The sequence below is a fragment of the Rhizopus delemar genome, genomic scaffold (assembly GCF_000149305.1).
Source record: "Rhizopus delemar RA 99-880 supercont3.7 genomic scaffold, whole genome shotgun sequence".
NCBI classification, from domain to species: Eukaryota; Fungi; Mucoromycota; class Mucoromycetes; order Mucorales; family Rhizopodaceae; genus Rhizopus; species Rhizopus delemar.
The window spans coordinates 616914-641659 of record NW_027137833.1 but is presented as its reverse complement, the minus strand read 5'-3'; the positions used below and the strand labels follow the sequence as shown (position 1 = coordinate 641659).

Sequence of the window (24746 nt, the reverse complement as noted above, 5' to 3'; positions counted from 1 at the left end):
GCTTTGCTTCTTTATTAGGGAAACAATGCGTACACATATTTTTGTTTGAAATTCCAAGAATTTAGTGGTGCATGTAAAGAATTCCAAATTTGGACCCTGACGGACATTCAATTTGACGGGTTACTGTTTTTTTATTTCACTCCCCCTTCTCTTTCTTTTTCAGAATGAAAACTTATTTTTAGTTGATTATGAGTGCCATCATTGACAGTTTGAGACAAAAGCTTGAAACAATACCTGAAAGTAAATAAAAAAAACCATAAAACAGGTGTTGCATTTCTAGACGAAAGACTTATACATCCTGCAGTTAATAGCGCTGATATTGTAGAATCAGTCGCTTGTTTAAAGGAGCTTTCTGGACAAGCGCACCTAGTTGACCAAGGAAAATGGAATGAACTTGCAAGCGCCTGCAAATATTTAGCCGATGCAGCGCGAACAGGTAGTGTAAAAAAGTTGTCAAATGCCGACATCTCTCTAAATCTATTACTCTGTAGTGCCTGTTCGTACGCCTTTAGGTGAAGCAAATATCATTCGAGATTTGGCAACTCTTCTTCAGCGTGTACCTTATCAACAAACAAATTTTCAAATTCAAGCACTTCGTGTCTTAGGAAATTTGTGTTTTGACAATGGTAAGCAGAACACATTTACAAATTACAGAGAAGTTAACTGTAAGCTTGCTTTTTTTTTTTTTTTTTTTTTTTTTTTTTTATACAGAAAGTAACCGCAAGCGTGTCAAAGAAGCTGGTGTTATTTCAACCGTATCACCTTGTTTAAAGAGCCAAAATAAAGAATTAGTACGTTTTCTGTGTGGATTTTACTTGAATAGTAGCATGAATTATGGTAAGATAATGAGTTCTTTGTTTAGCCGAATATCAATAACAAAGAACAATAGCACCTATTCAAATTGAATTAAGTGAATGTGGAGCAGCAAAAGCTCTTATTGAATTGATCAATATAGACAATAAAGAGGATGATGGAACAATGACTATGGCAATTAAAATATTAGATGGACTGGTTGCAGAGGATGAGGCGCGGAAAATGATTGCAGATACTTTTACTGTTAAACGTTATATCAAAAAGATTCGCCATGATTTAGTCAATTTAGATGACCTGGACAACTTGCAAAACTTATTGGATACTTTGCTTCAAATCATCATGGATGATGGTAAATTCAAAAAGAAAGGGAAAAGGAAGAACACATACTTAACAAAGCAAAATTGCATAGATGCCCTTCAAAATGAAATTATTGATTTAGGAGCATTGGACCCCTTATTAGATTTCCTTAGTAATACGAGCATTGAAACTGATTTGGATGCAGAAGACAAAGAAAAATTGAGCGAAATTAAGAAAGCTGTAATGAGAGTTGTTATCTATGCTACTTCTACAGATTCAAAGATGGACAGCCTCTATAATAATCAGCATATCCTTTCGAGATTTCTTGCAATGATGAGTAGCCCTATAGATGTAGTGCAACAGTGTGCGGTTTACGCACTTGGAAACCTTGCCAGATCAGGTAAAATCAGTGAAGGAAAAAAGAATATTTTATTTACTGACGTAAACAGATGAACATTGTATTGAATTGGTCGAAAAATATAAATTATCAAAATACTTACTCGATTTGTTTCAAAAAACTGAGAATGCCACATTTCAGTATGCTATTCTTGGATGCTTAAAACACTTATGTCTTCCTGTATCAAATAAGCCTGTTATTGGTGAAGACGGTTGTATTAGCATTGTATCTCAAATGTTAGAAGAATCAAAGGATATGCTCAAAAGAAATCAATTTCTCACGATTGGTATTATCAAATTATTGTGTAATGGAAACTGTAAGTTCAAGATGTAAATACAAAAATGGGTTACAACCTAATTCAATTATAGATAAAAATGCATCTGAAGTGGTGAGCAAAGGTGTATTGTCTCTGATTGTTTCCTTTATTAAACGGGTGGATGATCCAGCAGCAAAAAGTGAAGCTACCCGTGTGATAACAAATTTGATAAAGACGATTTGGGTCGAGAAAAATAACAATAATTTACGCAACAAGTTGCTAGAAACAAGTACCATTGAGCCTATTGCTGAATTGATCTGCACAAGTCAATTTCCTATTCTTAAAAATGATGGTATCATGGCTTTGACTTTGATTTTCTCAGATAAAGAGAATAGTTCTAACATAATACAAGGTAAACAATCGTGATAATAGTCCTGTATCAAATTATAACTTTCATTATAGTCATTCCTCTTCTTACAACAAACACTTACGATGTGGAAGGAAAAGGGAAAATGTCGCTTATACAAGTTCTTTCCAACGACATATGCTCGAACAAGAGCGAGATACCAGTCCAAATTAAATGTAATGCATGCATATTACTCTGTAAGATGGTAGAAACGGTTAGATCAGGTATGTTTGAATAGACAATGCGAGATGGAGTATATACTAACCATTTTATTGAAAAAAAAAAGTACCTGAAAAAAGAAGTGTTATTGAGTTAGTTAAATCCAATACCTTGAATGGTTTGAAGCAAATCAAAGAAGACTCAGAGCTATATAAATATACAAATGCTTTAATCAGTGCATTGGAGAAATAATAAAATATTTTTTGTTTATACAACATGAGTATATGTGATTTCTTTGTGGTAAATGCATGTAACAGCTAACCGCATATTCACTATTTGGCAATTCTTTCAATAGTAACAGTAGCTCATAATCCTTGCCATTGAAACATTTATTTCACTTCCAATACTATTATTCTCTCACTTTTCTTTCCTTATGATGTACACACATTTGAAAAATTGCATTTGTACAATTACTGTATTTTGAGCTATAAAAATATTTTTATTGGACAAACCGAGAATAAAAGTATTGTAAATACAGATTTACTAAATAATTACAGTAAGTATCCACATCTTTTGACTTTCAATCAATTTTTATGTTACCTGCTTCATAGCATCCTTGTTTCCCTTACGTTCAAGAATAGCAATACGGCTCTTGTCCAACTTCAAGTTTGTAACAACAACCTTGGAAGCGCTGATACCAATGGGGGCAGTGGCACCGTTGACTTTTTCACGGGAGACACGATCAATGTGGATGACCCACTTCTTACGGTAGACTTGAACAATCTTTCCTTCACGACCCTTATAAGTACCACGGACGACCATGACAGTATCGTCCTTGCGAACAGGAATAGAACGAACGCTGTACTTTTCACGGAGTTCCTTAGACAAAGGTGCGCTCATGATCTTGCGACGGACATCGGAGGTGGCAGAGAAGTGAGACTTTCTGCTCTTTCTACGAGAGGAACTGACATCTAAAGAAATACATAAGCGAACTATTCTTGATCGAGTTGGAAGTGAATGGCTTATTCTTCATGTTCTTGGAATAAAAATGAATGGGCATTGCTGAAAATATGTAGTAGTATTGGACCTGCTGATGTTCCGCAATATATGTTAAATGTTTTCGTGAAAGCTTGTTTTTTCAATCCATCATTTTTATCTGTGAACTGAAGAATAAAATCCATCCATCTAATAAAAAAAAAAGAAAAATTATTTACCAGCAGAGAACTTCATCTTTATAATGGGAAAGGATGAATATGAAAAAGGAGAGAGAAAGGATCTTTTTGAATGGATCACTACTTTACTTTTTGTCAGATCCTTCAGTCTTTACCCACACACACTGCCTTGCTGTCATGATTCTTCCCTTAGTTGTCTATTTGTCCGGACCGAACATTTTTGCTATTTTTTTTTTTTTTTTTTTTTAAATATCAGATCTCGAGTGCCACTGGCTATTAAACTTCGTATGGACATTTATGATTCATAGCAATGAAAGTATGCTTGGATTTATTACGATATACATTAAATGGATTTTCAATCAAACAGAAAATTTATGTTTTATTTATAAGTTTATCTTTTCTTTAGGTTTGAACCCTTTTTTTAAACTTACTATGCTTACTAGCATGATTAAATTCCAATATTTAATATGAAGATTTCTTGCATATATTTAAGCGTTTGTAGTACATAAGATTATCTGTATACGGTAAAATAGTTTCGTTGCTAGAAAAAAATAAATCTATTCGTACTTAAAGGAACATAATCTGATGACTACTTCTATTTACTTCATAAACATTTCATTACTAAACATAGATTCAAGTTGATTTCAAAGGATTTGAACTCTATTACAGTAAGAATTTATGAAAATATAATAATTGAGCCATTCAAGTATGATTTAAATGTAATTTACTTTATCATGCAGAAATAGCATTCTTATTATTTCAACATGAAAGTAAATATATGAAGTGAGACCTCATGGATGATTATCTTGGAAGTCTCAGGCTAAGTTACTTTGTCGATATCTTTGTTTTACAGAATTCAGTCTCAAAGCCAAACCCAAACAAGAAAAATAAAATATGTTGTTTATTTTAACCTTCATACATAAAATCCAAGTAACAGAGTAAGTTTCTGACCTTCATCTTCAACTCTGTAAAGGTATGCCCACAAGCCTCAATTCTCTCCTTGATGAAATTTTTGGCTACATCAGCTTCATTTATCTGACCATCTTCATACTGAAGCACATACACTAATACTTTTTTCGTCTCTTCAAAGCATTTAGCTAGGCTAACGTTTTGTTTCATACCATGAGGATGCTTGACATACTGATGTAAGACTATGTTGCTGACCTTTTCCATTTTCGCCTTTAGCTCAGCAAAGAACTCAGGACTTAATAAGCAAGCTTCCAATTCGGGATCATTCAGATCAACGCCAACGAATTTTAAACGGTTCTCAACATTACTAAATTGACTTATTTCGTCTGAGGAATCAACTTTTTCAGTGATAGATGAAGCGATTAAAGCATTCTTGAGCTTCGGTAAATTATGGCTATTCTTCATGGGAGTACGGACAACTACATTGTCTCGAGCCTTGTTACCATCTTCGGACGACGAGTTATCTTCAGTATTCAAAAACTTGATATAGACGCAGTATTCCTTCATGATCTTTTGAATGTTTTTACCACCAGCCCCAATAATGCGACGATGGTGAGACTCTGGTATATGGAATGACATCTCAGCAGGAAGTTCTTCAAGCATCATAAGGTAGCCATTGATTGCTTTGGACAGATATTGACTCTCAATACGTAAAAGGGTATTGTGTTCACTGTAGGATGAAAACCGCATGGAAACATCGCACCTAGCCTTGACTCTATTGATCTTTCCTTTTCCTTTACCAATCACAAAATCTTTATCTGCGGTAGAAAATTCGATTGAAAAAGCAGCCCAAGAAATCTCGTCCTATGAATATTTATATACCGATTAGTTTGCTTTTGTATGTTTTTGAATGAAAAAGAAATAAAAGTTACAGTCAAGTAGTCAAATTCACAAATTCTACAAGCAGCATCTTTCACTTGATCTCGTGTTCCTACCATGTAAAGCCTTTCAATTTCTGATTTGTAGGTAAGTTCGGCTTGAGTGGCAGTGGAAACTTGAGATAAAATTTCGTACAAATTGTCAAGGAATCGAAACCGTTGGATCTGAAAACTATATGTCTCCTCCATTACATCATTGAGCTTGAATGAAATTGATACCTCATAAATATCGCAGACCTAATTTAACAACAGAAGGGAATGTTTTTCTTAGTAGTTATTATATAGTAAACGAATAAAATAGCATGAGGTTTACCAACTGGTTCAACAAATGAACTGTATGTTCAGCTTCAGTTTTGCATTGTGCTAATACTCTAATTTCTTCGCTTTCAGTACATATAGTAGGAAATGAGATGAATGACCCTTCATAATTATACATTAACAAATATTAGCGAATGTTTGATGTTGAAACAATATTATTACCATTATCATTCATAATTTTCTTGAGCTCATCTCTTTTGTTCATCAAAAGCCAATCAATTTTCACAGGATCTACATTAAGGCTTAACTTGTACAAATGATTGTCCTAAAAAGAGAACAGATCAAAGTACGTCTACTAAATATGTATAGGACAGAAATTTTTAGTTTGCTTCTTTTTACCTTTTGATCCATTAACATCCGTAAATAAAATTTGGCAACTTCAATCTGCTCCATCTCACCGGACATATAAACAGTACCAATGTCATAAGGATCAACAAAACATCCAAACGTTTGACTAAGAGGATGTTGCAAGTAAATATTTACGCCTGTTTTCTGTGAAACGGCTTTAATATGTTTGCAGAAACTACCAGCAAGAAGAAGTTGAAGGTGAAGAGGAATGTACATAGAACCAATACAAAGGCCAGACTATAAAATGCATTAGTTTCATGTGTTCGGAACTAAGACTAAGATAATCTTACTAGTTTGTCAAACAAGACTTGAAGTTGAACCTGGGCTATCTCAACACCAACAACAGGCCCAATCAAACAAATTTCAGGAGTTTCATTATAACTAACTACTGTATCAATTTTGTTTGCTTTGGATAGCATGTCCAAAGCGTCAATAAATTCCGGATGGAATAAGTAGAATAGCTCGGTAGAATTCAATTTAACAACAAGCTATATAAGAGCATACTGATTATACTTATTTTCATACAATAGTAATGTTACAAATTACCCTAACATTGTGATCGGTTGTTGTATCCATACGTTTATTTAGCAATGAGCTCATATTTTCAGCAGTAAGAAGATAGCTAGCTTGTTTTTCGTAAAGAGAATTTGTAATAAAGTCACTGTTAGATAGAATACCGAGTCTGGTATCAAGGTTGACAGGAAGACAGAAAGCTTGAATAAGCATTTTCATAAATCAGGTTGTAAATAGAAGAAAAAAAAAGTGATATGAAATGAAGTTAATCTTCCTCGTATTTATATATGTTTCTATTAGAACTATTGGGCTCTTTCCTTTTGCTTGTAACAGTATAATCGTAATGTTCCGAATCAGTTTCATTTTATAAACACTAGTAGCTCGAAAGCGAATAGCACCGGAAAGATATATCTTCAAGAGAATCTTTTGTATTGATAAGATATGAATTATGAGTCATTTGGTTGTTGGGCAACTAATCAACCTTTAGAAGTTGGAGACTATTAACGATGTAAAACAGTAGATATTAAAGCACACATAAATGATGCGTCTCATACTTTAAGCCAACCGAAAATGTATTTTAACGTTTTTTATGAACCTAAAGTTTTTAAAATATCAAATTAGCGAGAATATTGTTGCTTTGGTAAAAGAGTAGCACATTCTGTCAAATCAATTGTAAGCACCTGTCAAAAGCGATTGATGACCTTACTTAAGACTTCTAGTAATAATTGAAATCGTGGTATGGACTACGAATATGACACAATGGTCAGGCTAGTAAAAGAATTAGCTCGGCTTTTGTTATTCCTTGATGACAAATTCAAGAACTATGATTTGAACCGTATTTATTGCTAGGAGCTTTTTTTAGTTACTGCATCTTTTGAAATATGAGGACAGCTTAGTTTTGCTGAGCTAACATATTGAGCATAGGTAAATTCATCAAGGACAAAATTTAAAAGATTTGTAGTATAATTTCGATAATGATATCATATAACGGAAACTTTTAATGTCCATAAAAAAGTCCAGAAAATGCTCAAACATTTCTCCATACCTTTTTTATTTTCAGAAATTCATTTCTACATAAAAATTATTACAAAAGGGGAAAAAGCAGATTATTTTTTACTTGCTTTGTAGCGACATATTTAATTTGAAGCTAAGGTTCAGATTAAATAAAAGATGCATGATTTCCTAAAATTACATGTATCTTTTAAATACCAATTCCTTATTTTGTGTTTGGCTGTAGAGTTGTATCAAAATTACTTACAAATTTATGAGAAATATACTTGCGCTTTGGGTTCCTATTCTAAGAAATTAAAGTTATGAGTTACTCTTTTTTTTTGAAGACGACAAAGGAAACGTTTTTTGTGAACATGGAAAGATGCCACTGATCAGACGGACAAAACTAATGACAGGTTTATTGTGATTTGCTTTCATTATACTACGGTAATTCAAGCATTTATATGAGAGCTCAACCATCTCTATGAAATATACAGGTGCTGAAGAAGACACCTTTGAAGAAATAAAGCTTGATAAGTAGTTCAGGTTTTATTGCAATAACTTGTGATGAAGGAAAAATGGGAAAACAAGTGAGTTCTCAAATATGATGACTCGAGTTGTAATTAAACAACGCCAAATATAATAAATTACTTATGATCACGTCTATGAAAACATTTTGCATATAGGACTGTATCCTTAGCCAGGCATTAAAATAGCTCTTCTTGTATCATCACCTCAAAAAACTTAACGCTAGTTGAGACGATATATTTACAAGTGCAATTGAATTTCAGCGAGCAGGGTAAAAGTCACAATGAGGGGATTAATTTAAAAAGCAAGCCCCCCATAATATTGGGAAAATTGTTTCTTTTTGCTTAATATGCACAGAGTTAGATCTAAAGGCCTTAGTTCCCGTGTAGCCCCCAACTACCAATGGGTCAAGCCTAAGGACAGAATTACACAATGGAACATTGTTACTGGAGACAAAGTATGCTACAGATTACAAAACATGCTTAAAGCAGAAAATATTAAATCTTAAAATTAGGTTGCAGTTATCGCTGGAAAGGATAAAGATACCATAGGCGAGGTGAAATCTGTTGATCGCAAAACAAACACTTTGATTGTAGAGGGGAAAAAATTGGTAAATGAAGAACATTAACGAGAAAAAAAAAAAAAAAAAAAAAAAAACCTGTTTTTAACACTAGTTTGATTTGACAGGCAAAAAAGCACGTTCCAAAGCAGCCTGCTCTACCTGATGGTATCTTTAGAAAAGAGATGCCTATTCATTATTCAAACGTTATGCTTCTTCATCCTGATACACAGTAAAAAAGAACATACAGTATAATTATATTAATCCCGGCTAATTTACAATTTTTTAGGATGCCTACTCGTATTGATCGACGTAAAATTGAAAAGACATTGGAGGATGGACGTATTGTTTCCCGTTGGACAAGATTTGTAAAGGGCACAGAGATCGAAATTCCTAAACCTGAAAGAAAATACAATAACCAAAGTGGGGAAGAACAATTTACAACAGCAGCTGATGATGTACTTGCTGTTACATATAAGCCAGATCTTACGCAACCTCCTTTTCCCTCCGAAATTGTTAAAGAACTTAGAAATGTATACAAAAAGAAAACAGTTTCATTAGCATAAATACATAAATACAATCCCTTTATTATTATTCATCGTCAGAACAAAGCTCTTCTTTAATCTTGTTTTGTAAACATTGAATTGTAAAAAGTTTCTTTTCCAACAAGTTATATAGTTTTGTTAAATAATCTCGATATTTTACAAAAAAATCATCTGAATCCATTGAGGCTAAATTAATATCACGCAGCATTTCTTTTGCTATTTTCAGATATTCTTCACTTTCATGAATTTCAATCCAATGTTCATTCAAAAAACTCTTTACGTGTTCCTTTGTTATCTGTGGAAGTGCTGTGTTTTCATCAGTAATATCTTCCTGAGTATCCATAAATTCAATCTCTGGTGCATCCTGCACATCCGAACATGCTAATCTTGTGTCGGATTCACCTTTAAACTCTTTTATTCTACACTGTGTTAGTAATATATCTTGCTATATGCGCACCGCTTTACCTGTCAGCATATCTCAAAGTGTTTAATGTGTGATCACTATTAGATGTATTTGGTGATATAGTCGCAATCATACACGTTTTAGAATTTCCTAAAAATGAATCTCGAAGCACCATCGTCAGCTTACTTCCTCTAAAAGGCGCTCGCTTTTGCTCTTGATCTAGGGCTCTGATGCATTCCTTCAGTGCTAATAAACTTCGATTGATTTCGGCACCTTCCATTCTAACTTTTGCATCACTGTCTTTGCCTCTGTCTGTACCTCGTTCACTACCAGCTAAGTCAATAAAATTTAGCTTTCCATGCACCTTGTTATTTTTTTTCAAATAAATCTGCAGTATTGCGTGTGATCTTGAAGATGATTGATTTGTTATTGTTTTGTTCGTTGTTCGCTCCTTGTTACCATAATCGCAAACTTTCATTAACGTATCCACATTATTAACTTGTACTTTTTTTAGGCCTGCTATTACTACATTTCCTTTTCCATCGTCTCTGGGTATCAATTTGTTTTTGCTGTTCAACAAGTCATACAGTTGTCCTTGGTAAATCTCGTAATAGCTGACCCATGCTGATAGGTGGGAGTAACGTCCTCTATTTAACAGCCTAAATATATCCATCACTGCCAATGTGTAGAGACCATGTTTTGGATCTAGCATGGTGTATGTCTTCCCTGATCCTGTTTGCCCACTATTGTACATTAAATTAGATCATGAAAAAAAAAAATAAAAAAAAATACAATACAACGCAAAGCAAGTTGACTTGCCTCCTTCAAACATATGTTCTACTAAAGGTTTTGTTGTTTTTTGGTAAATCTATGGTAAATCTATCATTCATCTTTATAATATACTCTATTTTTGTTCATTGACTTACTGTTATATTAGAGCTGTCAATATCAAAAACATTATCAAATGTAAATGAATGCTGTTCAATGTACTGCGTAAGATCCACTCGTACCCTTTTTATTATGAGTCACTAAATATTTCAATAAATATTTTTTTATCTTTCTTACTTTGGTTCAAGAATATCTATTGTCCTTAATCCAGATAATTGTGCAATGTCTTTTTCCTTGGACAACACCTCACTTTTATTAAGGGGCCTTTTTCTAACGCATACCCGAATCCGTTGATCACGAAGATCTGTGGAATGTGTCGACGATTCTAGAGGTTTTGATCGTGTTGGAGACTTGTTTGCTTCAGATTTAGGGGTATTTTGCTTTCCAATAGCTATATATTCTTCTAGTGTCATGGAGGAGTAATCTTCTTGTGTTCTTCGCTTTGGCGATGGCGTTAGATTACTCCGAATAATGCTCTTTGGCGTACCCGTTCTAGGAGAAATTGGGCTTCTAGTAGATTGAACACGATGCACAGGGCTTCTCGAAGGGCTGTATGGTTTGCTATATACATTATTTGTTTTGGGAGAACGCTGAGGTGAATAAGGTGGCATTTTTGTAAGGTACCAATTTATTAAAATGGAAAAAAAAAGGTGCGCAGAAAATACCAAAAAGAGCAACCGTCAAAAATTAAGTAAAAAACGCGAAAAAATTCGCGCCTTAGTTTATGCAACAGTCACTACAGTAGTAGCTACTTGGTAAGTAGGCTTGGATACATTAGGTGAAGTATAACATTTTCTATAGTTATGAAGACTATGAAAGCAGATATGATATTTATAGGTTTTTACTTTAGCTTTGAATGTCATAGTTTAATAAAAAAAAGTCATATTATAGTTCGTACAAATAAAAGAATAGCATAAAGTAAATACACGAGTATAGATATGACTTTTGTGAGTTTGAGATGACTATTGCAGTTGAAGTTAGTTGGGTAGAGTAGATTTATAAGACCTGTCGACTTTTGGAGACCAAAAAGCCACTGGTTCGAGAGCATCATCTTTTTCGAAATCTGACTCTGGTATCTGGGTGTCGTATCTTTCCGTTTCTTTGATTCTTTTTTGTCTTGCAATAGCTGTTGGGATATCATTAATCATGCTATTAAAAAAAGACTAGTGGACAAGCAATTCTTAGTAATCCAACATTTCAAAAAAATAAGTGGCAATATACCTTCCATGTATAAAATAAGCTTCATGTGTTTTTAAAATCGTGAAGATCATGGATTGACGGCGGAATATAAAGGTCACCCACTTTACTTATAACGAAGGTTTTACCCACCTTACTGACTGCCATGGTTCTTTCTAATTCTTATCAGTCTCTCCAGGTGGTGGAGCCTACATTCTCTCCACCCAATCGTAAAGCTAGATACAAATCTTATGCTCAAGCAGTAACAGCAGCAAATAGAGTGTCCTTGTTGTATAATCATATTGAGCATCCTCATATTGACGATGATTCGACCTTAAACACTTTACAGGCAAAGAGTATTCAGATCGTCTAGAACGAAAGGCGCATTTTTGATCGATATTTCGAACTGCAGAGACAAATATACTGACCAACAGAGTATGATGTTACTCAAGGAACAACATCTCAATGTTTATGCACGCGTTCCTTTGAATGATAGTCCCCGCTGTTATCTTGAAATTTATATTTCTAAAGCACATGATAGTAATGATGTTGTCAACAATGGTTTGATTTTTCCTAATACTAAATTGCGAGTTCTTCCTTGTACTGCCTTTGAGAATTCGGCTAAAGGAGTTTTTTTTTTTTTTTTTTTTTTTTTTTTTTTTGGGATGAAAATTTAATATCTTGCTTTATTTAACATCTTATTTTATTTAATATCTTATTTTATTCTAAAGTTGAGTATTGGATTTACGAAAATGGGTCTGATACTTATCTTTCATTGTTGAACAGATTGAAGGGCGTGTTTATATTTTTCATGCATTATTGTTGCTTCTTCTTCAGTCATATATGTAGGTAGTCTTAATAAATCAGAATTAGCATACTTCAGTGTCGAACTAATATTCATGCGGTTTTTAGCGATTTCTTTTTTTCTGTTAACCACAGAGGTGGTAACTGTTTCAGATGAATTGTTGTGAGATATATCTTGACCAGTTGTATTGGGAAGGATAGGAGTTGTCGAAGAAGGAAAATGCAAAGAGAAATTAGTATGAATTTTCAACAAATACATATGTTTACACGGTTGGCGACTTTTATTTAAAGTTGTAATAGGTACAAAACATGATTAAATTGTCTTCAGTACCTAACGAAACTGGGTTTATGTCAACGCTTGTATAAGGGTATACTACAGCGTAGATCTGTACTGATACACCCCTTTTTATGACAATACATTTTGAAGGATCTACCGAATTTCGAAAATGATCAGACAGCTGTCTCCCTGTCTCATCAATTTTGTACCCATCCTCTGTGGCAAAAATTTTCCTCAGCTAAATTTAGAGCAATCAATAGTTCCTTAATGTACCAGTCCAAGATTAAGGTCTCCGAACGTCATCTAAAGTTATTTTGGAATGCTAATATGCTCCTGCAAGCTCGTGCTGTCTGATATAGGGTGCTCAATATCAAGATACCAACAATGTCTTACCTGCACACAATTCAAGCTGTGGAAACTGCTCAATGTCGACTCTGTCAAAAATACACTGATACTACTGAACATTTTCTTGTCCTCTACCCCCGCAAGCACCCCATTTGGTCAACCATCCTTCAGAAATTCTAATCTGACAACAACATCCACCCAGAACATATAATGCATTCCTTCATACTTTAGAGCCTCTACGCTCCTTCTCTCGTTTCAGTACTCAATCTTTTGCTACGGTGGTGTCCACTTCATTATGGTATCTCTGGTATTTCTATTGACTATTCGTTATCCAAGATATTCCTTTTCAACATACTAAAATTGTATCCAAAATCATCACACAGGTATCCATACTAAATCATGAGCATCCATTTTTATATTAGTTCAAACGCTTGCTCATTGTACACTACTTTCCCTTAATCCCCTGAGCTAATTTATATATATTTTACAGAGATAGTAATCTAGGTTTGAAATTTTGTTTAGAAGTTTTGTGTAATCTCTTCTAGTAAGTTTAAAGAACCCTTCTAGAAAAAAGAAGTCAAAAGATGAAAGGAGAGGTACAATTCTAAAAAAAGAAGTAAACGCCCTTTTTGCATGCAAACACAGCCTGTAACACTTTTTTAAAGGCGATAAAAGTAATGAAATCATCAACCCATCACCTTTAACCAATAGTGATCAATTAACCATCTTTCCCAGCTGAGAACAATATCTTTTTTGTTCTTTTGATCTCTGATATTTGCTTCTAAATCGATCGTATTTTGAATAATATTAGAGAAACTCTTTTTTCATTTTCTTTACTATTAGAACCCTCCTATTTATACTGCTTCTCCTTTTGATATAATGTTCGCCTTGATTTCATTAGAAGAAAAGTCTTCAAATATTCATTTTTCAAAATGCTTATAATAATATATATATAAAAAGTCTTCTATTTTTAGTTTAGATATCACAAACTATTTACCTGCATAACCGCAACTATATGATTTCTATGTGAATACGCCACTCAGCCCTTTCATATATTCTGTACAAGATTTCTCAAAAACTTTTATCAAGCAAATTAGTTGGTCGGCTAGTAAATTTTACTTTTCGAAGTTTTTTAATGCTTAAAATAACTTTCAGAATTTTTGTGTATAATAGAATTGCTTTAGCAAAAACCAGATTTTTTTTTGATTACTTAGCTCTTAGCGAACATAATAATACTGTATCCGTATTAAATGCTTGTTATTTACAAAAATGTAGGTTGTTTACCACCAGGTACGACCTTCCTCGGCATCAATAACTGCTTGAATATGCTGAAGCATAATTTCTGTAAGTGAGTTCCACATGTCTACCTCAACATTGCTCTATTCATTAATAAATATATCTAAGAGCTTGACTTTTTTTTTTACATTGACATTTATCTTCTGTGTTTTCGATTGGTCTTAAACCAGGCAACTGTGGAGGACACAATAAATATACACTCCTTTTGTTCTGCTTCTATTATTGGATTACTTTCGAATAGTGAACAAGTGTACTGCCGTCCATAAGGATGAGATCTTTATGACCGCCTATAAAGCAAAGCAGAGGGCCCTCACATACATTTTGAACAGAGTTAGTACCTTTCCTGTGGTTTTTATTTATAACAACCAGTTCAAAATTAATACTGCATATAATAGCTCCAACTTAGTATATCAGTCCTTTCACTTTTAAATATAAATCTTAAATGGTCCTTGTCAATGGCCTCAGTGGTTTCTCCCCACACTCTAATTTGTCGGAAATTTTTCCCAATTTCGGCCAGATGAATAGTGATTCTTTCTGATGTGATTTATCATCGATCTGGCATCCTTCTCGCCTAAGATTTTAGACTTCCTGCCTCCTCTTGTGACTTCACAGAGCCTTGTTCCCCAAACAATCCAATCGCGCAATAAACGATGACTCCACTGTGCTTAGATATTTTTATAATCCTTTCAACCGTTTTTCCTAGGATTTTTGTAAGTAACGGTTTCAGTCTTTTGAATATTAGCTAAATGCATTACATTCCGATTCTTAGTAGAGCCTATATGAAAAAGATACAATTATATGGATACAGATTATATTTACTGTATCATTAAAAAATAAAATGCGCTATTTTTTTGTAAAGCGCCGGTCAGTTTACTTTACAACATTGATAAAAGTATTCAGCCCAATCGGCCAATTAATTTATCATAACTTCAATCTGTAAGTAATATGGGAAATATCATTATATCATTACATGCCTACGACACACCTCCCCCTCCTTACATATCCATTTTCTTTCTTTTTTTTTTGCCCTTGCTCTCAAAGGGTGTTTTTTTTTTTATTCCTTCATGCTCCTTTTGATCTGGCTTAAGTGATTAGGCTGAAGACACCGCGTGCTCATTAAAATATTTTATTATAAATAAAATTTATTTTTAATCGTGTCATCATCGCCGCATGCCAAATGTTGTGTAATGTAGTTGACAAGTATTTTTGACAAATTGTTTCACAAAAGGGGAGGATTTGAACTTACTTTACATGCTTTTTTATTTTTTGAGATTGTATGATATTTCCTCCCTTTTATGGTTACTTTTACTATAAAGTCATGATATAAAAAATGCGTACATATATTATGCCCAATTCCTTCCCCCTTAATGTATGCCCTCTCCTTATTAAGACAGGTTGGTTACTATACTGAAGTAAAAGGAATCTATAGGAGCCTGTTTGTTAAAATAGTAACATTTATAGTCATACCCCCCATAAGCCTTCATTACCGAGGTGATTTGTTGATCTTGCTTAAACAATGCCTTTTTGTAGGGGGCTTGAGTAACAGAAAGAAATATAAATAACAGTTTTTATTCTTTTTCTTTTTTATATATAAATCGACTTTATCTTCTTTCTATATACCTTTATATATCATTTGCTTGCAAATAGTATATATTATCATTTTTTGTTCATATATTTGCATTTACATAAGCATTTTACAAAAAAAAAAACTTAGACCTTATAAAATGGATATAAAGAATTTATTAAACGATATTAACGTGATTGAACAATACGAAAAGCAAGAATTTGACTATTGTCCAACTTCACCTATAACGACTTGGTCAAGTGCCTCTTCAGTTTCTTCATCAAATACCGTATTAACATCTTTTACACCTCGACGCAAAACAAAACCTCAACCGCAAACCCGTATGCCATGGACGGCTACTGAAGACTACTTGTTAGAAAAAGGTTACTTACAAGGCTTATCTTGGGCAATGATCTCGGCTAAATACTTGCCTCATCGCTCTCGTGGTTGCTGCTGGGGTCGTTTTAAGACTTTGCGTGCAAAGTCTTCCCTCAAGAAAAGCCGCTGTACGAATGAAGATCACGACTTGCTAGGATCTATCAAAAAGCATAAGCAATTGTTCAAGCAGGCTTGGAGATCTGTAGCTCTTGATTTGAACAGCCATGGCTGGAAAGAACGTGAAGCCAGGTCTACTCATATTGGTCTTATTCGTCATAGTCAAGCCGTAGCACCTTAATGAAAAAAGAAAAAGGAATAAGGAGACCGTATACAAGTAAATAATGAATGGTTTCTTAACGCTTTGTTGAACAAAGCATATACAGCCTCTCTCACTCCTAATTCATACATTGTCAATATACTAAATCAATTTCGTTATTCATTCAAAAATATTCTTTCTTTTTTTTTAAAAAAAAAATGAAGCTATTATTAATTACAAATAATGTTTATAACCTTAATACATACCCCTCTATATTTTATAGGCTTTTTTTATGGATCTATTGTTGTTTACAATAATATTTTGACATAAACTTATACCGTCTCCCCTACTCCTTTTAATTCTCCTCTCCTCCTTTTTCTGCATGTTCCCATTTATTCTGAAGCATTTAATGCATCGAATAAACTAATAAAAGCTTTCTTTTTGTTAAACCAATTTTATATTACCGTGCAATAAAACTTAAATTCGTTAGAGCAAATCATTGTTGGTTTTTTATGTCCCTAAAGAAAATAACATTCGCTCCCTTTTCCTTTTCCATCTTTGTCCCTTTCCTTTTCTCCCTCACTTTTGTGTATCAAGCAAGATTTATCCTCTTTAAATATATGTCAATGTGAATTGTCCCTTGGTTGATCTTGAATAAATCAAACACATGCAACGATAATCTAAATGCAGGCAGCGACAACAACTATTCTCACAAAAACTTTTCATGCTAAGTCTACAAGACTATTTAGTATTTTATTTGATTTTGGTTAGATGGAACAATGCTTATCAGAAAATAGAATAATCACCATTTTATTGCAAAACAGTTGTGATTGTCATCTTTAAGCTTTACTTTTTTGAATTTAATAAGATCAATAACTGTTCATATACCGCAAATTGAATAGCCCCTCCTGTTGTAGACTAGTTAAGCAAACTAGATAATCTTATGTTTAATCCTTTTACCTGGAGCAATACGGATGATACGAAGCCATGATCCACGAAAGAAAGATGTAAGTCCTTCTTGCTTAGCCATGGTCTTTATACAGTCCCAAGTACTCTTATAAGTCCTTTCTGCATCTTGCATTCTATGTTTTTACAATTTAAGCCTTTTGTGCTTGTTTATGCGTTGATTATAAATAATTCACCTTGTTTTTACTACATCCGGTGGTGAATTTAAGACACCCACAAGCACATTGGCCATACCTCCACTGAACTATTTACGGGTAAACAACTGCACAGAAAGAATTGAGACTTATCACGACACTTACCATATGCTGCCAAGGCTGTAAAGGTGCATCTGGACTATCCGAAGTTCTTTGAAACATGGCTTTTAATTCAACATAGGCAGAGAACTTGACCAAGAGTCCTTTAAGATAGCGTCATTAGCAGTGAATGAGAGAAGAAAAGAAAAAGAATCTTACCCCAAGATTGTCGTGCAACGGTGGCTAAAAGACCACTATAAAGTTTTGTAATACTGCATATAATTGCATAAGCTTTTATAGACGACAGATATTATTGCATATTATTATCATTACCCTTCCTGACGAACAATAATGGATGCGGTATTGATCAAGCCATGGTATTTTCTATCCTTTTGATTTTGTACCATTTCAGTTTGCTGTCTGACTTTAATCATTTCTAGTGGGGTTACTGTGATACTACTTGTTAATCATTTCCTAAATCAATAGATTTGCTACCTACCGAGAGTAACAGCTTGAGTAATTCCTGTACAGATCTTTAAAGAAGTATAAATAAAGAACGTGTTCATTTAATATAAAGCACTTACGCCTGCTAAACCAGCTGAACTGTGTGCTGGTATCAATTTTCCCTCTAATTTTTCAAAGATAGGTTTGTAAAATGCTAAACCCATATATTGTAACGAGATTCTTGGTCCTGCTATACAGAGAACAGGTAATGTTCCTCGATAAAACGCTGCATGTCTAGAGTAAACATTACATGTTCACATTTTATTGCTTTTTTTATCCTATTACCACTAAATCCTTCATTCTTGAACACATTACTAAAAGCTTTTGCTATGCCTTGCTTATAATGAGCTGACGCTTTAGTAGACTTTTTGTGTGTATCAGATATATGTCTCCTTTTTTTTTAAAAAAAAAAATTATTCATTTGTATGTTACCTGAAACCTGGTTTTGATAACATCTGTAGGCTATGTACAAGTTGTTTATATTTTTCATGTTATGGCATTGCTTTTTTATAAAAAAATAAAAACCTGCATAATCAATATCTCTACAACTCCTGCTCCTGCTCCTGCTAAAGTCGAGTTCTTTACTCAAAGATGCCAATAAAATATCAATAAAGTCCATACAGAGAATGTATGTTTATCCTTTTTACTATAACACTAGGCTTAGTTTTTGCTGAATCGGACATTATGGTTTAGACAAACAGAAAGAAGAAAGGTTATTTGATGAGATGGTCAGTCAAAATATGTCATATGTTCGTGTAACGATTGATCAAATTTAAGAATTGTGCCTTTTTAATGCTTAAACAATCACTGTAAATGCCTTCAAAATAACAAAAACGTGCACATTCTAAAGTAATATAGACAGGAAAAGAGGCACACGAGTCATCCATATGATAGAAGATGGATATCAAGACTGGTGTATTTACTCGAGTTTATAAATTTGAAAAGAATGGTGCAGTTGCTTGTGTTGCTTTTACGTTGTAGGATTTCGACTCTTTTAAGAGGGCAATAGCAGGCAAGAAGTGAATGTCAATTATTTATGGAAAAATCTTCTTCCATGGATACATAACCTTGAACAGAAAGAAAATCAAAAGATTCATATTTCAAGAAGATGGCACCACCTGTCATATTGATTTTAACATCTTTCAATTGGAACAAAGCACTTTTTTTTTCTCTTCAAGATGAAGTTTACCATTTCTCTTCTTTTTATTTGCCGTTGAACTAGGCCGGGTGGGTGGGTATTTTATCGCCCAGGTTTCAACAGATACTTTTAATAAAAAGCATATAAAAATCGGAAAAAAGTGTATTTTCTGTTTGAGAACATATCATTCTTCTTCGGGTATTGTTGGGCCATCTAATATATCCTTTGCAAGCTTCTGTTTCCATTTGGTGTAATGCCCACGTAATTTTAGTTTTTCTAACAACAGTTGGTTGATATATAGTTGACTTGTTTCAACAACTTTTTTCTGTCTTGTTAAACTATCTTCAACCGCTGACATATATGATTTGAGATTAGTCACTTCCTTTTTGAGGGACATGATTTCTGCTCCAAGCATATCACAATTATTGCATGTCGATGAACGCTTGATAGCGTTATTTATTGGTATTTCCATTTGTCTTATAGCAGGCGATGCTGAGGAAGAAGCGCTTGATTCTAGTTCATCTTCATCGTCCTCATTCTCTTGCTGATAATGATTATGAACATATTCATTGCTATTTTCTACTTTAGACAGAGGTCCAATTTTATTTTTCTGACCGTTCATCTGTTGCTCATCATCCTTTCTCTTCCTTTCATTCCTTCCATTAAGCAAGACTTTCTCTCTTTCATTCTCAGTGTTTTCCTCTTCACCATCAGAATCATTATCCCTACGTTGTTTGATAAAATTTCTAGCAGCCTGAATCATTTTTTCTGGATCGCTGTTATGTCTCAGACGCTTTTTGCCTCCAGGTGGTAACATGAGCGGCCTTGCTCTTTGTCCTTCCTCCTCCTCATAATCAACATCATTGTCTTTCACATAATCCATGTCTGCTCCTTCCAGTTCGTCCTCTTCAACAACACCTTCTTTTTCTTTTCCTTTACGCTTTGGAGTGGGATTTACCGACAGAATAGATTTATTTCGAGATGATTGAGGATTATGAAAATCATAATCGTTTCCTAGTAAATAGTTGAAATAACAATCAATTTTGTGCTTATGCATCCAACGCTTTATTCTTTGTGCAAATTGAGGACGACCATGTGCATTATCTAAGCCAAGCATGGATACTAACTGTGACCAATTTTTTATCTAGCAAAAGAGGATAAATTATCAGAGAAAGGCGGGATAAAAAGAAGCATCTCCTCTTCTTTTGTATACACAAACCTCTTTCTTCTGAAGCCTTGATATTGAACAGAATAGGTCCCATATTGTATAAGCTATACCATGAGTGTTAGTCTTGGGTACTGTTAGAATTTTGCGTTTAGCACTAAGCATAGACGACAGACTTTCTAGGTAACGAGGATCATGCGATACTAGAAACTGAACATATCCATCTGCGATATTCTCCGCCGAAACATTTCTGCCGGTTACTGTCAACTTTGAAAATGAATAGGCTTGTTCTCTTATTTTTTTTAGAGCGTTCCCGACTTTAGAATTTGAAGCTGGAATATTCTCTCTACATATTGATTGGTTTGGTATGGTGGGGTTGGAGGGTGTTTGGATGCTGGAAGACAGTGATGGAGTAGCATCGCCATTCGTAGTGATTGAAGCTGCTGTGTTTGATGTCTGCTGTTGTAAGTTTGCTTGATTCAAATTACTCCTTGATTGCTCTAGAGTACTATTTTTTGGTATTCTATGTGATGTTTGCTGAATTGGTGATTGATTATTTGATGGCATTACTTTATTTTTTTCAATTTGCTGTAATAAATGCGAGTCAATTAAAGTTGGTGTAATTGTTTTGTTTTGCTTTAGTAATGTATGTTCTAAACTTTGAGGCGCATTATGTGGTATAAGAAATACTCTTTCAGGTTCATTTCGTATGGTTTTAGCTCTTTCTGTCCAAGCTGTAATAGGTGGCTAAATTCAAGATAAAAAGATCTTTATCAGTAAGTTTCTCAGACTTTGGCTCTATCATTTCAGTCCTCTGCTTCTTTTAGATACCTGTGTTTGATGTGGTGGAGAGAATGCAAAGGTATATGCTGGTACGCTAGTATTAAACATTTTTGTTTCGTTAGAAGATCTTTGCTCTTCTTTGCTGCTACTGGGATTATTTGATTGTGGTAAAAAAGAGTTCAAGTTATCCAAAGATCCCCGCTTTTCTGCAGCTGCTCTATCTACAATATCTGATAAATTCATAATGAAATAAAATACAATTAAAAAGATACAATAAAAATGTTACAAAAAAGAAGAAAAGAAAGGGTTACACTGGGATTGAAAATATAAAATAAACTGCATTAGTAAAAAAAAAAGATACGCCTTTTATATGTACTCGTTATAGGGATTTAACATACTCGATTTATGTACAAATATAATTATAATCAGTTGATATGACTAAGAGTCAGGCGTACATTCTTTAATGATAACGCGAAAATATCTTATTAGAATTTTTTGCATTAATCAAGTGTTGGATAGCCTTATGCATTATAACCAAGCTTTAATGTCTTTGAACTTGTATATTTAATAATTAGGGGCTGAAAGCAGCTTGTATATAAACTAACGAAGTAATTTGTTTTCCTTTCTAAGAAGTACACGGCCTATAAACATTTTTTATTGTCTTTACAAAGAATACTTCAATAATAATCAATCTCAAAAATGCATATGAAATTTATGAAGAAAATTATGATTTATATAGCAACTATAAGCTTATTTCTAAAGTTAAGCTGAAACTACCTAGGAATGTATGAAGGAAATCTCAAAGTAGACAAGTCGATACTTCTCTATGATATATGCTTATTACACAGTTTTTATTTAGCTCTAAAGTATTTGCAGTTTACTGACTTTAAATTTATTTTTGTGCTGTATTGTTTGGTGCCAAATGCCAGACATCAGCTTGATTTTATTATAGACACTGAAAAAGGAAAATAAAATAAAGCAGCAGCAGCGCCTTTTTTATGCTATTTTTTTTTTTTCTTTGAGCATTGGTGATCATGTTTCATTTTTATCTGCACAAATAAATAAAGGGACCCATATTGCTACATGTATTCCTTCTTTTATTACCGTAACTAAACCAGATTACTTAAAAACTGCTTGCCGTCTTTAATAGTATATGGCTTCAGTTCCACCTTGCTTTTCTTATGTAATTAAACATAACTCCTATTTATTTCTTCAGCAATTTATACAATTCAGGGGCAATGCGAGCGTGATTGGCTGTTGCACATCTGCTCTCTGATATACTCACCGCAATGGTTTTATTTTCATAATCACTACTTTCTTATCAGCAGTTATGAAAAAAGTGGGGCTTTTACGGCAAATATTAACTGAACGGATGAATGGATTATTAAGATGAAGCATCCATATTTTTAATGATAGACCCTCAAAAGCTTCATTAGACGCAATAAGAGTATGTTGTTCTCTAGCAACAGAGTGTAAAGATAGAACACGCCGATTTACAATTGGTCTCTTAGTAGGCCTTGGAGGTGAAGCAATTTGATTTCAATTTCATTTCCGGAAATAACTTTGTGAAGGCAGTAGAAATGATTATGACTACAGAAACAACCTCAGGACGCTATTGGCTAAGTTGGTTTTTATTTCAGTTATAGGTAAGGTGTGCATTACAATTATTTGAAAAGTCCGGTTATCAGTTCTATATTTATGCGAAATTCTGATTTATAATTTCTCCATTTCTTTTCTTTTTTCATGCAAAATCAAAAGGATACCCTTCTCCTTTCGTTCATAACCGCACTCTGTGTGGTCAACGTGTCGGGACCGCAATATGTCTTTCCTATCTATGGTCCTTCTCTCGCAAAGCACTTTCATTGGAGCTCAATTGAGAACAGCATGGTCAGCACAGCTGTCTTTGTGGGTGTTTCTTTTTCGAGCCCATTGTGCGCATGGCTAGCAGTCTACTTGGGTTGCAGAAAGTATAAGAGATCTGATAAACATGAAAATAATGTATGAAATAATAATATTGCGTTTATCATAGAACGCTAGTTATCTCTTCTTTTATATCACTTTCAGTTATGTTCTTGTTAGTCGAGACCTATATTGGTTATTTATCAAGCAATTACATCCTGTGCTCATTTTATCTTTTATGTATTGGCGCCGCTAGTGCCGCATCATGTCTTTGTGCTTTAGATTCTCAGGTAACTTAGCTTGGACACGGAAAATTTATGAAAACATATTTGTTTTAAAAGTATGGTAATCATAGGCATATAATTTCAAGTCATGTCAAGGCCTGAGTCTGGGAATCACCAGTGCCTCTTTAGGGATAAGTGGCTTGTTATTTTCTCAAATCAATGACAAGTTCTTTAGATCCAAGGATGGTGACAACACCCTTGGATTCTTAATATTTTTTGGATGTACAGCAACCTTTGTCACACTTTTGGGTTCATTCATTTTGGGCCCTATTTCAGATACAAAGCATGATCATCCTTCGATCCGACAGCCTATCACGCAAACTAAGCCAGTGAATTACGCTTCGACAGATGACAGCATCCACAGTTTTAGCACCTCCTCCACATGGTACGAAAGTGATTCAATTGACTCAAAGCCGTCACTGTCAAGTAATGTGATAAGTGGTACAAATTCAATCCAGATCGAAGATGACGCAGAAATGAACATATCTGGTTGTGCTGTCTTGCTAACCCCCATTGGATTCTCTTTGTGTCTATCTCTACTGGTTATACTAGGACTAGGTTATGTTTACTTAACCAATATAGAAAGCATACTAGTGTCCTTGTCTGCAGATGGAATATCGCCGAGTGAAATACAACATCTCCGTAACTTGCATCTTTCTATCTTTAGCGTATTCAACTGTCTTTCAAGGGTGCTGTTTGGAGCACTGAGTGACCTAATCAGAGAAAGAGCTGGTATACATAGGATTTGGTTTATTTGGTTTGCTGCTTTTAGTTTCATGATCACCATGGTTTTATTGACTGTATTTGCACCGGATGAAAAGGGATTACTTGTATACAGTATAGTCATTGCTGTTATATATGGTACATCATTTGGTATTGGACCTGTTATTATCAGCGAGCTAGTAATTAAGGTAAGAAAGTATGAACACATCAGATTAGAATATTCTTCCTCATATTTCGTATTTCCTTTTAAAAGGATTTTGTTAAAACATGGGGATGGATCATGTGTGCACCTGCTATAGGAAGCCAATTATACAACTTTCTGTTTGGCTTTGTTTATGGTAAAGCATTAAAGCATCAAACAGGCGATGTGTGTCACGGAATGTCTTGTTTCTCGATCACATTTATAACTGGTGCCATCTCTTCAGGTGTTTGTATTTTTATTTTATCAACTGTGATTTATAGAAATAGTCTATATAAATACCAATCAAGCCCTTTTGCTCGAGGCTAATATTATAA

The 24746-nt window shown here is 34.0% G+C and overlaps 11 protein-coding genes across 11 annotated transcripts; 5 read left to right on the top strand and 6 right to left on the bottom strand.

The window, feature by feature from the left end:
- Nucleotides 1–188: 188 nt before the first annotated feature.
- RO3G_09444 (uncharacterized protein) lies at nucleotides 189–2407 on the top strand (the record flags this gene model as incomplete). Its single annotated transcript, XM_067664029.1, has 9 exons — nucleotides 189–240; nucleotides 326–436; nucleotides 492–626; nucleotides 712–837; nucleotides 956–1162; nucleotides 1223–1510; nucleotides 1560–1823; nucleotides 1876–2175; nucleotides 2226–2407. 9 exons carry the CDS (start codon nucleotides 189–191, stop codon nucleotides 2405–2407), a joined length of 1665 nt encoding a protein of 554 aa, XP_067520130.1.
- A 461-nt stretch (nucleotides 2408–2868) lies between these two features.
- Nucleotides 2869–3558, bottom strand: RO3G_09443 (60S ribosomal protein uL24; the record flags this gene model as incomplete). The annotated part of the gene is made up of 3 exons (XM_067664028.1): nucleotides 2869–2871; nucleotides 2929–3299; nucleotides 3543–3558. The coding sequence occupies 3 exons, from the start codon at nucleotides 3556–3558 to the stop codon at nucleotides 2869–2871; spliced, it is 390 nt and encodes a 129-aa protein (XP_067520129.1).
- Nucleotides 3559–4406: 848 nt separating this feature from the next.
- On the bottom strand, nucleotides 4407–6745 carry RO3G_09442 (uncharacterized protein; the record flags this gene model as incomplete). The annotated part of the gene is made up of 7 exons (XM_067664027.1): nucleotides 4407–5273; nucleotides 5342–5584; nucleotides 5661–5767; nucleotides 5828–5930; nucleotides 6005–6250; nucleotides 6304–6501; nucleotides 6560–6745. 7 exons carry the CDS (start codon nucleotides 6743–6745, stop codon nucleotides 4407–4409), a joined length of 1950 nt encoding a protein of 649 aa, XP_067520128.1.
- A 1648-nt stretch (nucleotides 6746–8393) lies between these two features.
- RO3G_09441 (mitochondrial 54S ribosomal uL24m domain-containing protein) lies at nucleotides 8394–9169 on the top strand (the record flags this gene model as incomplete). Its single annotated transcript, XM_067664026.1, has 4 exons — nucleotides 8394–8501; nucleotides 8559–8654; nucleotides 8732–8835; nucleotides 8893–9169. 4 exons carry the CDS (start codon nucleotides 8394–8396, stop codon nucleotides 9167–9169), a joined length of 585 nt encoding a protein of 194 aa, XP_067520127.1.
- A 25-nt stretch (nucleotides 9170–9194) lies between these two features.
- On the bottom strand, nucleotides 9195–11050 carry RO3G_09440 (uncharacterized protein; the record flags this gene model as incomplete). Its single annotated transcript, XM_067664025.1, has 5 exons — nucleotides 9195–9567; nucleotides 9614–10294; nucleotides 10367–10419; nucleotides 10478–10562; nucleotides 10617–11050. The coding sequence occupies 5 exons, from the start codon at nucleotides 11048–11050 to the stop codon at nucleotides 9195–9197; spliced, it is 1626 nt and encodes a 541-aa protein (XP_067520126.1).
- A 366-nt stretch (nucleotides 11051–11416) lies between these two features.
- On the bottom strand, nucleotides 11417–11587 carry RO3G_09439 (uncharacterized protein; the record flags this gene model as incomplete). Its single annotated transcript, XM_067664024.1, has 1 exon — nucleotides 11417–11587. The coding sequence occupies one exon, from the start codon at nucleotides 11585–11587 to the stop codon at nucleotides 11417–11419; it is 171 nt and encodes a 56-aa protein (XP_067520125.1).
- Nucleotides 11588–13080: 1493 nt separating this feature from the next.
- RO3G_09438 (uncharacterized protein) lies at nucleotides 13081–13221 on the top strand (the record flags this gene model as incomplete). The annotated part of the gene is made up of 1 exon (XM_067664023.1): nucleotides 13081–13221. One exon carries the CDS (start codon nucleotides 13081–13083, stop codon nucleotides 13219–13221), a length of 141 nt encoding a protein of 46 aa, XP_067520124.1.
- Nucleotides 13222–16061: 2840 nt separating this feature from the next.
- On the top strand, nucleotides 16062–16577 carry RO3G_09437 (uncharacterized protein; the record flags this gene model as incomplete). The annotated part of the gene is made up of 1 exon (XM_067664022.1): nucleotides 16062–16577. The coding sequence occupies one exon, from the start codon at nucleotides 16062–16064 to the stop codon at nucleotides 16575–16577; it is 516 nt and encodes a 171-aa protein (XP_067520123.1).
- Nucleotides 16578–17466: 889 nt separating this feature from the next.
- On the bottom strand, nucleotides 17467–18402 carry RO3G_09436 (uncharacterized protein; the record flags this gene model as incomplete). The annotated part of the gene is made up of 7 exons (XM_067664021.1): nucleotides 17467–17617; nucleotides 17678–17745; nucleotides 17801–17898; nucleotides 17954–17988; nucleotides 18068–18182; nucleotides 18234–18267; nucleotides 18319–18402. The coding sequence occupies 7 exons, from the start codon at nucleotides 18400–18402 to the stop codon at nucleotides 17467–17469; spliced, it is 585 nt and encodes a 194-aa protein (XP_067520122.1).
- A 1158-nt stretch (nucleotides 18403–19560) lies between these two features.
- RO3G_09435 (uncharacterized protein) lies at nucleotides 19561–20638 on the bottom strand (the record flags this gene model as incomplete). The annotated part of the gene is made up of 2 exons (XM_067664020.1): nucleotides 19561–20480; nucleotides 20596–20638. 2 exons carry the CDS (start codon nucleotides 20636–20638, stop codon nucleotides 19561–19563), a joined length of 963 nt encoding a protein of 320 aa, XP_067520121.1.
- A 2570-nt stretch (nucleotides 20639–23208) lies between these two features.
- RO3G_09434 (uncharacterized protein) lies at nucleotides 23209–24698 on the top strand (the record flags this gene model as incomplete). Its single annotated transcript, XM_067664019.1, has 5 exons — nucleotides 23209–23291; nucleotides 23354–23513; nucleotides 23579–24418; nucleotides 24530–24568; nucleotides 24693–24698. 5 exons carry the CDS (start codon nucleotides 23209–23211, stop codon nucleotides 24696–24698), a joined length of 1128 nt encoding a protein of 375 aa, XP_067520120.1.
- Nucleotides 24699–24746: the final 48 nt, after the last annotated feature.